Source organism: Talpa occidentalis, unplaced genomic scaffold (genome assembly GCF_014898055.3).
Source record: "Talpa occidentalis isolate TD23 unplaced genomic scaffold, MPIMG_talOcc4v2.1 talOcc4.17, whole genome shotgun sequence".
NCBI classification, from domain to species: Eukaryota; Metazoa; Chordata; class Mammalia; order Eulipotyphla; family Talpidae; genus Talpa; species Talpa occidentalis.
The window spans coordinates 42,994,084-43,010,072 of record NW_023601754.1 but is presented as its reverse complement, the minus strand read 5'-3'; the positions used below and the strand labels follow the sequence as shown (position 1 = coordinate 43,010,072).

At 55.7% G+C, this 15,989-nt stretch overlaps 2 protein-coding genes across 2 annotated transcripts in view; one reads left to right on the top strand and one right to left on the bottom strand.

The window, feature by feature from the left end:
- Window positions 1-7,711: 7,711 nt before the first annotated feature.
- Window positions 7,712-8,994, top strand: CNFN (cornifelin). The gene is made up of 4 exons (XM_037518166.1): window positions 7,712-7,786; window positions 8,202-8,315; window positions 8,665-8,801; window positions 8,887-8,994. Exons 1-4 carry the CDS (start codon window positions 7,750-7,752, stop codon window positions 8,974-8,976), a joined length of 378 nt encoding a protein of 125 aa, XP_037374063.1. The 5' UTR covers window positions 7,712-7,749; the 3' UTR covers window positions 8,977-8,994.
- Window positions 8,995-10,418: 1,424 nt separating this feature from the next.
- The window catches only part of MEGF8 (multiple EGF like domains 8), a 38,396-nt gene continuing 32,825 nt past the window's right edge, over window positions 10,419-15,989 (bottom strand). The window contains exon 41 of the mRNA XM_037516687.2: window positions 10,419-14,998. Coding sequence (XP_037372584.1) covers window positions 13,730-14,998 — 1,269 coding nt within the window. The 3' untranslated portion in view covers window positions 10,419-13,729. The remainder of the gene's footprint in view (window positions 14,999-15,989) is intronic.

Here is a 15,989-nt window from a genome sequence, read left to right as displayed (position 1 = left end):
GATGAAAAATAATTCAAGGGAGCTTGATGGTGTCTGTGTTTAGAGATGATGGAACATTTTTTAATGCTACCCGAGAAGGAAGGAAGGGAGAGACTGAAGAAGCAGAAACACAGTTTCTTGAGGGAGTGGGGAAGGGACCCTCACCTCAGACCCTCATTCACCCACCAAGTGACTTCTGAGTCAGGGCCTGCGATGCTTGGGGAGGGAGCCATGACGGTCCAGTTCCTGAGTCACAGCTCCTTCCAGTTCATGGAAACACTTGCTTATCCCTGCCGAAACAGTCCTCGCCCACCAACCTGCTCCCCTCCCTGTCCCCATCTTAGGGACGCCTCTAGCACCCTCCAGTCGCTCAGACCAGAACTCTGGGTCCCACAGTCTATTAAGCCCCATTTCCTGGTCTTTCTGCCTCTTGAATCTCTGCTTGTCCTCTTGACCTCTGATCTAACACAAGCTTCACGGTCTCCTGACTGGGCTCCTTCCTAAGTCCCCTATCGCGGTGCTGGCCCCCAGCCTCATTATTCCATCTCTGGCCATAGCTATGGCCCAGTTCTCCTCTGCTCCAAGGCCTTGCATAGCTCCTGGCTACCCACCACCTCTGCCTCCAGCTCCACCAAGCCTCACTGTTTCTTCTCCAAGCTACGTCCACAATCCCAGAGCCAAGTCCAAGCTCCTCATTCCGACCTCTGCCCACCTCTTCATCCTCTTCCAGCCTGACAGCTCCCCCAGTAACATGGATGTGACCAGCCTCCACACAGCAGCACTCCTCTAGGCCTCCCGTTTTTGTTCATGCTGAACAACCCCCACCCCTGCTGTCCTCCTCCTTTGCCTAGCACCTCCGAGTCCTCCAAGGTCCATCTCTAATGGCCCCTGGCCTCCCTTTCCTGACCACACCAAACCGAAAAGACGCTCTGCACAGCCCTACCCATCCATGTGTGGGGCTGACCTCCCACCTGACCCCGGCGCTCTGAGGGCAGGGCTCAGGCCTGACTCAGCGTGGTCACCAGCATCGCCCAGCACGAAGCGGGCACACCAGAAGCTTCAGGAAATGTGTAAGTAATGGGTGGATGAGTGTGTTCACGGGCGAGTGCTGTGAGTGGCTGGACGAGGAAATCAGTGACTGAGGTAATTAATGAGAGCAGGAAGGACGGAACGGATGGGTGAGCAGGACAGGTAGGGCCTGACGAGAATCAGGTTTAGGGCGGCAGGAATGCAATGGGTGATCAATACCGAAGCCTGCGCCTCCCCGACTCAGTTTCCCCAACAAAGCAAAATGCACGCTCGCCCCAACGAAGCCCCCCGCCCCTCTGCCTCCAGCCCACCAAGCCTCGCCGTTTCCTGTCCGAGCTACGTCCGCAATCCCAGCACTGGGCTTCTGGAAAAGGCTTACCCGGCCGGACCCGCAGAACCCGTTTCCTCAGCAGCCCGCGGCAGCCTCTGCGGAGCAGGCTCCCGGCCTATTGGCAGACGGGCAGGACCGCCGGGGATTGGCGTCCCCAAGAGCCTATCGCTGCCCGACTTAGGCGGTGGGCCCGCCTACCGGGGCAGGCGCCCGGGAGTGGCTCCGGGAGGCTGGAGGCGGAGTGTCTATTGGCGGGAAGACGGTGACTGGCGTCAGGGGCACCTTATCACAGCCGGACTCCGCACTCCCGCTCCGCACCCGCCTCTGTGGGGACGCGGGGAGGTCGCCGGGGGCGTGGCCTATTGCAGGAGGGGCTTGACTGGGGCCCCGGGGGGCGAGTACCTGGGCCCTCCGACCGGCCGGTCCCCGATCTGAGGGAGCAGGAGATGGAGAGTGCGGGGCGGAGGGACGGGGAGTCGGGCCTGCTGCATCTGCAGGAAGAGGCTGAGCTCCCGGGCTCCTGGGGAGAAGGGAGCGCGGACCTGAAGGGCTGGGGCCTGGGGACTCCTGGATTCAGAACTTGATGTGGCCGCTTATGAGCCTGGAGCCAGGCCTTGTCCCAGGCAGAAGTCCTGGGGTTTGGAATAGAAATGGAGAGGGAGAGGCTTAGGGGAAGCCGAGGCCCCGGTAGGCCTTTCCTCATGCCTACAGGGAAAGCCACGGGCGGGGTACGGTCTTCTAAAGGAACCCGGGAGCGGGAGGAGGCTTGAAACTCAGGTGGAGACAAAGAGAAAAACATACCAACAGAGAGATTAAAATATTGAAAGCAATAATAAGGGAACTCTTTTGCATGGAACTCACAGTGGCCCCGGTACTACGCTTACTCATAACAGCTCTAAGATCGGATTGTTATTATTATTATTATCCCCGTTTTACAAGTGAGAAAATTGAGGTGCAGAGAGGGAGAAGCAAGGAACAGACAGGACAGATATAAAACATAGATGAAAATACACAGATAATGACAACCAGGCCCACAGAAAGATGGGGGGGGGAAGAAGTGGGGGAAGAGCAGCTGAGAACTGGGACTCCTGGCAGTAGAAGGTACTGGGGTCTACACTTGGGGGTTCTGGGCAAGGAAAGACCAAGGGGTATTTCCTCCCCTGACTCCGAATACTAGGCTAGTCCAGCCCTTCTTGCTGTGGGCGTTGGACCTGCCTGGTTGGGGTAGAAAATAGTGATTAGGGGGGGCAGATGTGTCATTATCCTATCAGAAGATGATAAGAAAATGATTCATGGGGGTGCCCCCAGCCTAGGTGGGGCCTTTCCCCCATTGCCTGTTCTTTAGTCTGGACACATCAGGCCTCAGGAAGGATCAGGGAGAAGCAGGGCCTCTGTCCCTACCTATCTCTGCATCCCCATCACTCAGAACTGTCACTAAGGCCCACCGTGGATATGAGTGTGCCTCCCTGGGACAGCAACAGCTTTCCTGTAGGAAATGCATCTCTCCACATCCCCTAGACCTTGAACCCATGCTGGCCAGAGGTGCTGGCAAAATGCAGGGACTCACAACTGCTTATGGAATGGACTGATAAACTTCCTTCTCGCTGTGCATCTCTCACTCTTTCCTCATCCTGGCATCCAAGGCCTCCCCTGGCCTTGCCAATCTCCTCCCACCTTCCCTTTCATCCTGGTGTTTCTCCAGAGTCATTGGGTTCACCCTCCCCATTAGGGAGAAACGGAGGCTCATTTTGGAAGGAGTGACCCTCCCAGGGTCACCTGTGGGTCTTATAAAGGAGCATCTGAGCAAGAGGTTCTCAAGATCCCAAATACAGCCACACTCCTGGCCCCTCAGAGTCAGAAATGCAAGATCAGGGGCCTCCCCGGTGGCACATGGGGTTAAGCACCCACACTATGAAGCAATCCAAAGCCTCTGTTACACTAGTTCCATCCTGGCCCACCAGGAAGCAGACCACATGGCGCAGCAGACCTCTCCTGTCTCTCCTGCTGCTCCCCTCAGCAGTGCACTTCGGTCAATCTGTTCCCCACTCTGTCTCTGGTGAATCCTCTCACCCCCTGCATCTCTGGCCTGTGCCCCAGCTCTTGTATGCATAAATAAATAAGTCTTTTAAAAAAAGAAATGCACGATCACAGCAAACACATGCCCTGCGATACCTGCTTAATGTGATCTTGCATTTGCACCCACACAATTAGAGAATCACACTTCACCTATGTACACAATCATAAACACAAGCACACAATTACAGAATCACCAGCATTGACAAGACCCACAGAAATGCCCATTTCATATGCCAAACAGAAACCCCAGTTACGCAATGATATGCATGAGCCATGGAGGGCCCACTCATCCAATCTCTATGAGGACCATGAGCAAAGATTTAGTTTCGTTCACTACTGTATCCCCAGCAACCAGCACAGTGCCTCATCGTCAGCACCATCATAAACACAAAGCAGGCTGACATCCACCCACAATCCTGAACACTCACGCGTTAACTCAGTTGGCCTCCTCAATAACCTTCACAACCTCCCATTTTGCAGATGGAAAAATTGAGGTCCAGGGACGCTGGGTGATTTCCCCAAGATTTTTCATAGCCAGTAAGAAGCCTTTAGGATTTGACTCAAACATTCTGGTTTGGGATTCCATCTCATAAGGCCTCTACTCAATAAGCTCTGCTTAATCCACCCAGCCTTGTAAAACCTCAATCACAAAGAGCACTCGCTGGACCCAAGGGGGCACAATGGGTAAAACCACAGAAGGGCAATGTAGAAACACAAATAGAAAAAACCCCCTCACATGTCACACCCCGGAACACAGGAACATGGTGACGGTCCCCATGCAGATGACACATGGCACACACCACACAAAAGAGACACAACACACCCAAGCCCAGACACAGTGTTGCACCCAGGACTCCCAGCCCCTCTGGGCTGGCCCTCCAGGAAGCAGCAGGCTTCCATAGAAAGGGGGGCCCCCTCACTGGTCCGCTCAGCCCAACCAGTTCCACCAGAGCTGTGGACAGGCAACACCCACCTTGTGAAACCCACATTGGGCAACTGGACCCAGGCCAGGCCTGGACGCCTGGACTCTGGGGAAAAAAGGAGCTGAGACCCTGATTCCCGTGTTCTGAGGGAGTAAGGGGCTGGGTGCCCCTTTCTTGGACTCTTGGGGAGAGGAGGAAAAAGAGCCTGGTCTCTCAAGTCCTCAGGTGGGAGGGCCAGGACTTGGATTCCAGCATTCTAGGAAAAGAGGGAGCCAGGGACTTTGGATGCCGCTGTCTTTGAAAGCAAGATTTCAGATTTAATCCATATAAATACAGGACACCCAGGTAAGTTTGAATTTCACATAAACAAATACATTTTTAGTGTAAGTATACCCCAAATATTGCATGGCACATACTTACACTTTAAAAAGTAGCTCTATTAATAAGTATTGTAAACCAATGAAATATCAGTATGAAAAAAAAAGTATTTGTCACTTATTCAAAATTTAAATTTAACTGGGGTTCACCTGGCAACCCGACTTAGGAGGGATGGTGATCAGATACCTAGAGACATGGCCATGGTCTCCTGGGCCCCCAGGCCTCTCTTCTTGCTCACTGCCCTCCTCTCCACCCCCAAGCAGGTCGCCTCACAGCTTCCCCAGTTCCGATTTCCTCATAGGGGAATTGCTGTATCTAATTGGGGCCCCAGGCTATGTCAGAGTAGGAAGAGGAAACTTGGGGCAACTCTCTGGTTGGGATCCTGGAAGTGCCTGGACTTGGACATGACTGTCCCCGAGTCACTGACGCTCCCATTTGGCAGAGCTGGGGGATGGGCTCTCCGGCTGCCTCCATGGCAGGTCTGGGATGGGGAGAGACGCTGAGACAGGAAACAGAGATCCCAGCAAAGGGAGAGAGACACGGAGTTGGGAGGGCAGAGACTCAGAATGGGGAAGGAGAGAACCCCAAGAAATTTGGACATAGATTTGCAGAGACGAGGAAAGGAAGAGGGGAGAGATTCAGAGCTGGAGAGATGAAAATGCAGAGATGGGGAGAGAGAGACACCAGGACAGAAATGGAGCGGTATCCCCCGGCATTCAGACCCCCAACCACATGATGGATCAAGACACGGAGTGCTGGGCCTCCCCTGGTGGCACAGCGGTTGAGCGCTGGGCTGCGAAGCTGCCTGCAGCCTCTGCAGCGCAGGTTCAATCCCTGGCCACCAGCGAGGGTACCACATGGCGCGCAGACCTCTCCTGCCCCACCCGCTGCTCCCCTCAGCAGTGTATTTCGTCAGTCTGCCTGTTCTGTTCCCCGCTCTGGCTCTGGTGAATTCTCTCACCCTCCTGCGCTTCTGACTGTACCCAGTGCTTGTATAAATAAATAAATAAATCTTTAAAAAAAAAAAAAAAAGACACGGAGTGCTGCCTGAGGTGTGGGGACAAGGACAGCGGGCCATCTGGGTGGTGCCGGGCCATCGAGGCTCAGGTTCTGGTGTGTTTGACCATGAGGTAGAGGGAAAGTCAGGATCTCCAGGCCAGTAGGGCAATCCACCTGCCCTCACCCTATACCCAGTGGAGTGATGACACCACCTTCTCTTCAGGTGACACCCCAATTTTCCGGTGCCGCCTACATTTTTTGGAGTGACACCCGTGCTGGGAACCCCACCCGGCTCTAATGCTGCTTCCCTCACTGAGTCACTTCCAACCCTACCAGGCCTGCTGAGGGGAGACTTTGGTGACTCAAGTATCCAGACCCCCAGCTCTTTCACCTGCAAAAACCCAGCTGCCCTGAATCCTGGACCTCCCACCACCCACTTAGGGAGGCAGCATAGCCCAACCCAAGTCTGAACCCTCCCAGGCCCTCCTTCAAACCTGGGAGTCTGTCCCACTCTCATGCCTATTAGGGGCTAGTGATCAGGCCCCGGCCCTGCCCCTGCAGACCCAGCATCCTCTGCTCTGTACGGAAGCAGAGTCCTGGACACATCCACCTCCTTCAGAACCACAGCTTCTCAGTTCCCAGCCTCCTCCCTTCCCAATTTGAAGGTGGGGTGAGGTTTGTTTATTTACTTTGGTTCTAGCATGAGTCACCCCCAAAACACACTGCCCCCCCAAGTGCCATATGGTGCTGAATGGAAGGACAATGCCCCTCTCCCAGCAAAGAAGGGCCTCCTTTAGGATGATGGGAGAAGTCCTGGAAAGGGTGCCCACACCACTCTCTCTGGCGCCTCACCCTTTCTCCTCACCCCTTTCCCTTTGCTGAGCGGCCCCTCCATCTACCTGCCTCTCTGCCTGTCCACCTGTGTGTCTCTCTTCTCTGAATCTCTGACCCCCCTCTTGCTAATTCCCCCAGATCTTTGTGCCTCGCTCTCTGGCTCTGCACTTTCTCCATCTCTGTGTCTTCTCCACTCTGCCCTTCTCTCTCTTCCTTGCCCACTCCTCTCTCTCTATGTCCACTCCCAGCTTCTCATTCATGGACACCCCTCTCTGAGAAGGGGGGAGGCTGAGAGGGATAGGGGACGGAGCAAGAGGGAGGGGAAGTCCAGATGGGGGGAAGACAGTCAGCCAGACCGGCTTGGCTACCTGGCACCTCGGTCAGAGCCCCGCCCAGGACCTTGTGGCCCGCCCGGAATATAAGCAGCTGCAGCTCCAGCCGAGTCAGAGAACTGTGTCCCTGTCACCTCTGTGTCTGTCACCGCCATCGAAGACTGCAGGTAGGTGCGCTATCCACAGCCTGCCGCTGAGGCAGGCGGGTGCCTCTGCTCTATTCTCCCCCACCCCACTCCACTCGCATCTGTCTGTCTGCTTGCACTGCTCTGTCTATCTGTCTCTCTGAAGAGCTGCTCTTTCTCAATGCTCTTGGGTTCCACCTCTTCTCACCTTGAGTAGCACTGGGTTGAAATCGGGAGTCTTGGGGTCTAGCATGTTCTCTACTAGCTCTCTTGACCGGAGTCATCAGCTGTGGGGCATTTCTCCTCACCTTTCGCTCTGCCTCAGTTCTGTCTGTCAAATGGGCTTACAGAGCGGTCCAGTGCCGCGCAGGTGTGAGCATCCCCGGCAGCATCTCTGTGGACGCCTGCCTCTGATCCCTTTCTCCCCTGTCTCTGATTCTCGGTGGGTCTCTCCAGCTCTTCCTCTGGTACAAGTGGGGTCCTCTGGGATCTGTCGGGCAGCTGTGTAGTGATGGGCGAGCCTCTCGCCCCCATGCCATCCACCCCTACTCCCTGTCTCTCCTAGCTGGCAGGCTGACTTGGCCTCTCTCTCCCCAGCTCCCTTCCCAGTGAGAACCCAGCCCCCAGTGCCCCTGCCCCTCGTCCTCCCCTCCCCCAATATCCAGCATCCCTTGGACAGATTCTGCCGCTGTCACCGCTGCCACCTCTGCCGTCCCCAACACCACCTCCTCAGGGCCAGCAAGATGCAGTATGAGATGCACGACCGCGTGAAAGGCAAAGGTGGGATCGCTGGATGGACTGGCAACCTTCCCCTCCCCTGGGCACCCTGACTTCGAAGACAGATGGCACCTGCTTGCACCCCAGAGGTCCTCCTGAAACGCAGGAACACAGCACCCCAGGCCCAGAGGTGGAGGAGGCAGCGGCACTTCTCGGCCTGCCCAGATGTGGCACCTACCCTTCCCAAGTGCAGGAGCCCCCAGCCCCAACTCAACATCACAGATGTGCAGGAGCCAGCGGCAACTGGGATGCCCAGACATGGCAGCAGGGGATGGAAGGGCTCAGGAGTGTCCCCTCAGGGGGGCGGCCTAGTGGCTCCGCCCAGACTGCCCGGCAGAGGGAGGCACAGTAGGGGTGGGGTGAGGACCAGGGAGGCCCTGGGAGGCGCCTGCTGATCCCTGTGCCCTCACCTCTGCAGCCATGTCCTACCCAGTGACCACCCAGCCCCAGTGCGCCAGCAACAGCTGCTACCAGACCCAGCTCAGTGACTGGCACACTGGTCTCACGGACTGCTGCAACGACATGCCCATCTGTGAGTGCCCGCTCGGGGCTCCAGTCTGAGGGAAGGCGGGGAGGGGTGGGGGGAAGAGACTGTCACCTCCAACCCCCCCTCCACCGCGACTCCCGACCAACCCCACTCCCCCCTCCTTTCCTCAGACCCTCAACATTCTCTGACCTCAATCCTCCCCTTCGAACCCTCAACCTCCCTTTTGCACCCTCAACATTCTTCGCTGGGACTCCAACTCCCCTTTCAAACCCAACTTCCCAAACTCTAAACCACGCCCTCCTCGGACCTCAGGGTCCCTCTGGGACCCTCCGAAGCCTCGCAAGGACCCTCAGCCCCGCGGGCCCCGCCCCTGATCCTCCGGCCTGCTCCCCAGGTCTGTGCGGCACCTTCGCCCCGCTGTGCCTCGCCTGCCGCATCTCCGACGACTTCGGCGAGTGCTGCTGCGCGCCCTACCTGCCCGGAGGCCTGCACTCTCTCCGTACCGGCATGCGCGAGCGCTATCGCATCCAGGTGCGGGGTCCGGAACCCATGGGAGCAGGTGCTAGTCTCCTGGGACCTAAAGCAGGGCTTCTAACCGCTCTCTCCCATCCTCTAGGGCTCCGTCGGGCACGACTGGGCGGCCCTCACCTTTTGTTTGCCCTGCGCCCTCTGTCAGATGGCGCGGGAACTGAAGATCCGAGAATAAAGAAGTTCCCTCTCTTCCTGCCCCGCTCTCCCCCTTCTGGAAGGGCCTGCCCCAGCCGCTTCTAGAAATACACCCATAATAAAAACCTGAAAACCCACTCCGCCTACATCCTTTTTGTCCCAGGGCAGGAATCTGGGTGGAGAGGAGGTTTGATGAGAAGGTGGGGACACAGAGAAGAGGCCTAGGTGTGGAAGGAGAAATTCTGGAGCTAAGTCAGATTTCTGACCCTGACCTGCTCTGTAGGACACTGACAAGTCTCTCCCCTCTCACAGCCAGGGTGTCCTCACTAACAAAAGTAAGGCCACTAGCCAATCCCTTAGCCCCTACCAGAAACTCTGCTTGGATCCTGAACATAAGCAAACTCAGAAAAACCATCTTGGGCAGAGACCACATACTCAAGTTCTGAGAAAAAGCGTAGGAGGCTGTTTTTTCATTCAAAACCTATGGGCCTTTGGCCTACACACAATTCAGATAGGTTGTGGGGGGGGGGGGGTCGTCAATCTCTCCAAAGCAGAGGAATGCCAGGATTAAGGCATTCCAGAGCTGAAAGGAATCCTAAGGCTCAGCCAGTTCAATCCACTCTATTGCAAAAGCAACTGGTAGATAAGAAAATGATCAGGTCTCAGAATTAGACAGACCTGGAATCCAGTCTTGACTCTTGCCACTTCCTGTGTTATCTTACTGAATTAATAAACCTTTCTGAGCCTGTTCCCTCCTCCTCCAAGAATCTTTAATATGTCATGTGGTTACAGTGAGAACAAAACATGGGGCAGATGGAGAGGTCAAACAGCAGACTCAGTAAACTGTTGCTGCTGTTAGTATTATTATATCACATATAATATCAAAATAGTATAACTGTCTCATATTAATATTTTTATTTCTTGCTGTCTTTGTTCTTTTTCCTCCTCATCATCCCCCTCTTCTCCCTCTGCTCACATGTCATCTTAGGAGAGGCGTCCCTTCCCATCTGACAGAAAATGACAAGAACCAGCTCCCTGTCCCCCTCCTCATTGCCTTGTGCTTCTGGTCATCTTCCAACAGATCTCATAACCTATCAACACTCACCAGCAGGCTCCCCCCTGGCTTGTTCAGTCTGTGAGGGCGGAGACCTTGTTCATAGCTGTATTCCCAGCACCCACTGACAGCAGCGTGGGCCCCCTGGAGGTGGAGAAAATGTGTGACCACAGGTGACAGACCCTGACTTAAAAAAAGGAAGTGATTTTAAAGGTAAAGGAGGAGGTGGGTAGTGTAGTCAAGCTGTGTGAGAATCTGGGCTCACCTGTCAATGAACCCCAAGTTCTTAGGCAAGTGATGTAGCTTCAGTGACCAAAAATGGCAGAACAAGCCCGCACCTCCAATGGAGATATTAGAAAGATTAAGAGACTCATGCTGAGCTACTGGCACTGTGTCACAGTGCTAGAGGCCCTTCCTTGGTAACATTTCCCACCTCCGCCCCCTTCCTGAAATCTCTCCAGCATGGGCCAGGATCCAGGCCTCTAGCCTCCCTTGGCCAGGCTTGCTCTCACTTTACCTGGAGCCTCTTCCGTTACAGAGCATAGATACAGCTGAGGCGCTGATGTAGAGATAGGAGGCACACATGTTACAGGGTATCAGGACAGGGGCATCCACTCAGCTGTGACAGGACTTGGGGGCGGGTGACTCCACATCCCAGACAGAAGGCCCATTCCCAGTGCAAAGGCCTCATGTAGGCTGCCCATGCCACCGGGGATGGCTAGCAAGAGACCTTACCAAAAGGACCAAGTGCAACGTGGAGGAGCAGAGAACTACCTTCACTCACTCCTTCCTGATGGTGCAGGGAGAACCTTCCACCGGCCCGCAGACAACATGAGGCAGATGTCTTGCTGAGGGTCAGCAACCCATTTGGGAGAGCCTGCCTTATTCCAGGCAGAAAACAGCTATTTTTAACACCTTTCTCCTTCCTGGGAGGCAGAAGAATCTACTAGTCAGACACGTGGATTTGAGGCAGCCTGGGTCCTGATGGCTTCTCTCACTCCACAGCTAAATGACGTCTAGGAACTTCAGTTTTCTCATGTGCAAAACGGAGATTACATAGCTGTCTCATACGGTTGTTGGAAAGATCAAATGAAACCACAGCTCTAACAGTCTTTGTAAAGATCAAATAAAACCACAGCGTGGGGGCCGCCCCGGTGGCACAGTGGGTTGAGCGCAGCGCTGTGAAGCTGTCTGCAGCCCCTGCAGCGCAGGTTCGATTCCCCGACAGCCAGGGAGATAATGCATATGGCTGGCAGACCTCTCCTGTCTTGCCCACTGCTCCCCTCAGCGGTGTATTTCACTCAATCTGCCTGTTTTGCTCCCCACTCTGTCTCTGGTGAATTCCCTCACCCTCCTTTGTCTCTGGCCTGTACCCCAGTTCTTGTATAAAAATAAATAAATCTTTAAAATAAAACAACAATGAAAAAAAAAAACACCACAGCGTGAAGGTGCCAAACACACTGGCCAGACGCAAGGTACGCAGTATAAACTCACAGGCCTGGCAGGGAGGTTATGTCCTGCCATTAGCTCGTGGAGGCAAGGTGGGCAGAGTAATCCCACAAAAGCTCTTCAAAGGTCCAGAAAGTCTGAAAATGCTGTGATATTCACAGCCCAGCCCCAAGACCCACACTCCCTTAAGCTCAGCTCATGACCATGTTTTGGTTAAAGTCAGATGTAGCTGGGTTTATGTTACATTGTTTAACATTCCCAGTGAGACTCCTCTTTTGCTGAGTTGAGTAGGGTTGACTGAGGGGATGCTGCTCTCCCACTCCCACTGTCCTAGGGCCCTTGTTTGCCCAGGGTACATGCAGATAAAAGGGCCTGAAGCCCCAAGTTTGGCCCGGAGAGAGTCCTCCTGAACTAGAGAAAGCGCATCGTGCTGGGGCCTCATCTCAGTCTGTGCCCATAAGTCAGAGACCTGAAGAAAACCTGAATCTGAGACCACTGCAATGTCTCCCCTCCTGAGACAAACTGGGGTCTCCCACGTGACAGGAGGGTCCACTGCCCTCATCATCCCTTCATTTCATCCCTTCTGAGGAACAAGAGCTTCTATCATAGCACCCCCACCGTCTGCCCAGGAGGGGGCAGTGAGGAGCCCACCCAGGTCACAGAGTTTGGAGGGTCATCAAGATGAGGCCATTTGCCCAAGTATCCAGTGCTTGCATGCTGGTTCGGAGCAGACAACCGCCTGCATGCAGAGAACGCTGGGACACCAGGTCTCCCCCACACACTTTATTGTTGATTCAATCACTCCCCCTCTTCAGGCTGCTCTGTCCCCTGTAGAAAGGAAGATACAGGCAGGGCCCAGCTCCCCAAGGTCCAAAAAGGCAGCCAGGATAGAGTCTTGGGAAAGATAAGCCCCAAGTTCAAGATGATCAGAATGGGGGGAGGGGTGCCTCAAAGGGGAGAGCAGCTCCGAAGTCCACAGTGGTGGCTGGGGTGGGGAGCAGGCTCCAGGGAGAGCCCAGAAGTCTTCAAGGCAGCATCATCCGGAAAGAGAGCCGTATGCTGAATACGCCACCATTTCTATCTCCACCTTTGGTATCCTGCCCCCTCCATGCCCTACCCCGCCCAGGGCAGCAGGCAGCACCTTTGTCTTCTGGCACTCCCTCTGGACCAGGCAACCCTGGCAGGGGTCAGCTGACACCACCTGGGCTTTGTCTCTCCAGTCTAGTAGGGGCAGCAGCTTGCTTGTCCTTGCTCCTCCTTGCTTGTCCTATCCCCCTCTTCTCAGTCACATCTCGCTCCACACAGCCAGTCTCCTGCACTCAGGCCTTCCCGCAGAAAACACTCAGTGGTTTCTGCTGGCCTGGCTTGACATGACTGAAGGGAAGTCTAAAGGGCATTTAGGTCTAAAACTGGACTTCTGATGAGCCCCACAGGCCCTAGTCACCTTCATCTTAAATGACCCGCCATGCACCCACCACTGGGGCCACAAAGTTGGGGGTCTTCCAAGATTCCTCTCCTTTCACCCTGACATCCACACCATGGTTACATCCTTCCACACACATCTGTCCCTGAGCCCCTCACCTTGATCTAACCCATCATCTCCTGTGCCTCTGCCACCTCACAGCAGTCTGACCTCTTAAACAGGCACATCAAACCCTGTCATGCTCCCTCATAAAACCGCCTCATGGTGTCCCACTGCCTGAGGAAAAAAAATCCAAAGCCCTGGTGATCTGGCCTTCGCCTGACCCCAACCTCATCAACCTCATCTCCTCTGCGCTGGGTCTGGGCCACACAGGCAGCTTTCTCACCCCTCCATTAAAACCACCTCAGGGCCTTTGACCCAGCAGTTCCCTCTGCCTGGAACCCACTTCCTGCAGCTTTTCCCACAGCCAGTTCCTTCCAGTCTAGCTTCTCCGAATGTCCCACGGACTTCATCCTGCTATCCCTCACAGCCACATCCAGTCGACACCTCTAGGCACTACTCCATCAGGAAAGGAAGGATCTTTCTTGTGTGCGTGTGTGTGTGTACACTGATTATCTCCCTTTGCTACAACTTAAATCCCAGGAGATCGGGATTTAACAGGCCTTCAACAGCGCCTGGCACACAATAGATATTCAATAAATAATTGAGTGCAGAACAAAGAAGGCCCTGCCTAGGGGCCCCTGGGGGCAGGGAGGGAGCCAGGGGTCTCTGAGAACACAGCGTCCAGGGATCCCAGGTGGCGGGACCCCAAGTCCTGGGTGGCCCCATCAAGGGACATGTATACGAGACTGAGGATCCTGCTACAGGTCAGAGGGACATGCTAGTGAGGTTGTCCTGACTCAACAGTCCCTTCCGGCCTGCACCCGCCCCATGCCCACTGCCCCCTGCCCCCCCACTTCCTCCACAGTACTCGTGCAGCCGGTGCCGCAGCGTGACAAGGGCTGACCCCAGGCAGGCGCCATTGGGCGCATGGGGCCCACCGGGCAGCTGGAGCAGCAGTGTGGCCACCCCAGCCATGCCATCTTCTGTGGGCTCGAGGGTGATAGGCCCGGCTCGCAGGCCAGCAGTGGTGGAAGGAAGGGCTGGAGGACAGCAGCCCCCTCCCACTGGTCCCCAGGGCCCACCAGCTCCTGTCAGCAGCAGGGGTGCCAAGAAGGGTTCAGAGCGGCGGAAGGTGGGTGGCGGGAGCCCCGCTGGCTTCCAGGCAGGGGCCAGGGCAGCAGGGTCGGGTGGGAAGCAGACGGTAACCTTGGCAAAGGGGCGGCTGGCCATCTTGGTCATCTCTTGCAGGTGCCGACGCTGCTCCTGCCGCTGGTCCAAGGCTTGCTTGGCCTTCCAGAGGAGCACGCAGAGCGAGAGGAAGAGGAAGAAGCAGGAAAAGAAGACGGAGAAGAAGACAAACAGGTCAATGTGGGCCTGGTCCTGCCGGAAGAAGAGCAGGCCCTGCGAGTCGGCTGAGCCATTGGCACCAGGCCCGTTCGGGTCCCCCACGCCCAGAAGTAGCAGGTAGAAGCGGCTTGACTTGAGGGCGTGGTGCTCATGTGGGTAGGTGATGACCAGCCGGTCCCGGACACCTCGGACCACCAGCACCGCCGACGGCTCTGTCACTGTCACGTAAGTTATCAGGCCCCTCGGCCACACCTCCCGCACACGGGGCTCCACTGAGGTGCCTGGCCCACTCCCGGCCCCTGGTCCCCCAGGATCCACTGCTGCCCGGGGTCCCCCATCGGCAGGGGGTGGAGGCGGTGGAGGGGGCGGGGGAGGCTGGATATGCACAGTGTGGACGCCCGTGTCTGGGGCCACGCGGACCACGAAGGTATCATAGGAGGTGGACACGTAGAGGTCGACAGCACCGAAGGTCACATCCAGCGTCAGACGGATGTCCACATTGGTGAACTTGGGCTGCACGCCAAAGAGGACAGTGCGGCCTGGGCCCAGAGCCCGGCGCTTGGGCTCATGGAAGCAATTGGTCTGAGACGTGGGGTCCAGGCAGCACTCCTGCTCCACAGAGATGAGGCGGTAGCACTGCTGGCCACCCAGTGGGCTCCCATGGAATGACTCTCGGCACTTGGCACACTGTGGGCAGGGTAAGGGTAGAGGCAGCCATCAGGGCTGAGCTCAGTGTCTGGCCAGCCTCCAAGAACATTTTGTGCCTACTGGTTAAGTGTCTACCGGCAGCTTCCTTGTGATCCCCTGGACCTCCCTGACAGTGCAGGGACCACCAGAACCCTACACTCCAGCACCCCGCCCCTCCCAGTGTCCACAGTGCCCTGAAGGCAAGGCCTAAGGAATAGAGGCACAGTGAGAGGCTCTGTATAACCCTGGCTTGACCCCCTCACTGGCTGTGTGTCCTTGGACTGGTGACTTAACCTCGCTGAGCTGGAGATTCCTCCTCTGTACACAGCAGTAAACAGGCTCACTCACAGGACTGCTGAAATCTCAGGCACAGCCCAGGGTAGGCCAGCCTCGCCTAGCAGCCTGGCTGTTTCTGGACTGTGTTAGATATGTCCTGCCTTGGGGCCTTTGCACTGGCCGATCCTCTGTCTGGATGGCTCTCCACACACTCCCCCCAAAACAGCTTGTCTGACATCCTCCCTTACATCAGGTCTTTTACTTGAATCACCTTCTCGCCAAAGCCCTCCTTGACCACTGTCTACCAATTCCACTCCCCCACACACCCCAGTTCTCCTTTCTGCTTAATTTTTCTGCTTCCTGCTCATGACTAACATACTGGTATTAGTCTGTTGCCTGACTCCTTCATGAGACTGTAAATTCCTTGAGGACACATCACCTTGCCTGTTTGCTCCCTTTCGTGTCCCAGTACCTCACGGTGCCTGGCATATACAGCCATGTGTCACTTACTGGGGCCGCCTTCAATCACTTATATAGCCAGGCCACATCTAGGCCACATCTGTTAATATGACAGTGGTCCCAGCAGGCCGAACCCTCTAGCCTAAGTGTGAAGTAGACTCTACCATGTAGGTTTGTGCAATTACACTGACGTTCACGCAATGATGAGATCACCTAATGCATTTCTAGTTTCTAATTTCCCATTGTTAAGGCAGCG

Coding starts and splice junctions, on each gene's coding strand:
- CNFN (XM_037518166.1), top strand. CDS start 7,750: ATGCAGTATGAGATGCACGACCGCGTGAAAGGCAAAG. Junction 8,316..8,664: donor CTGCAACGACATGCCCATCT/GTGAGTGCCCGC, acceptor CCTGCTCCCCAG/GTCTGTGCGGCACCTTCGCC. Junction 8,802..8,886: donor GCGAGCGCTATCGCATCCAG/GTGCGGGGTCCG, acceptor CCCATCCTCTAG/GGCTCCGTCGGGCACGACTG.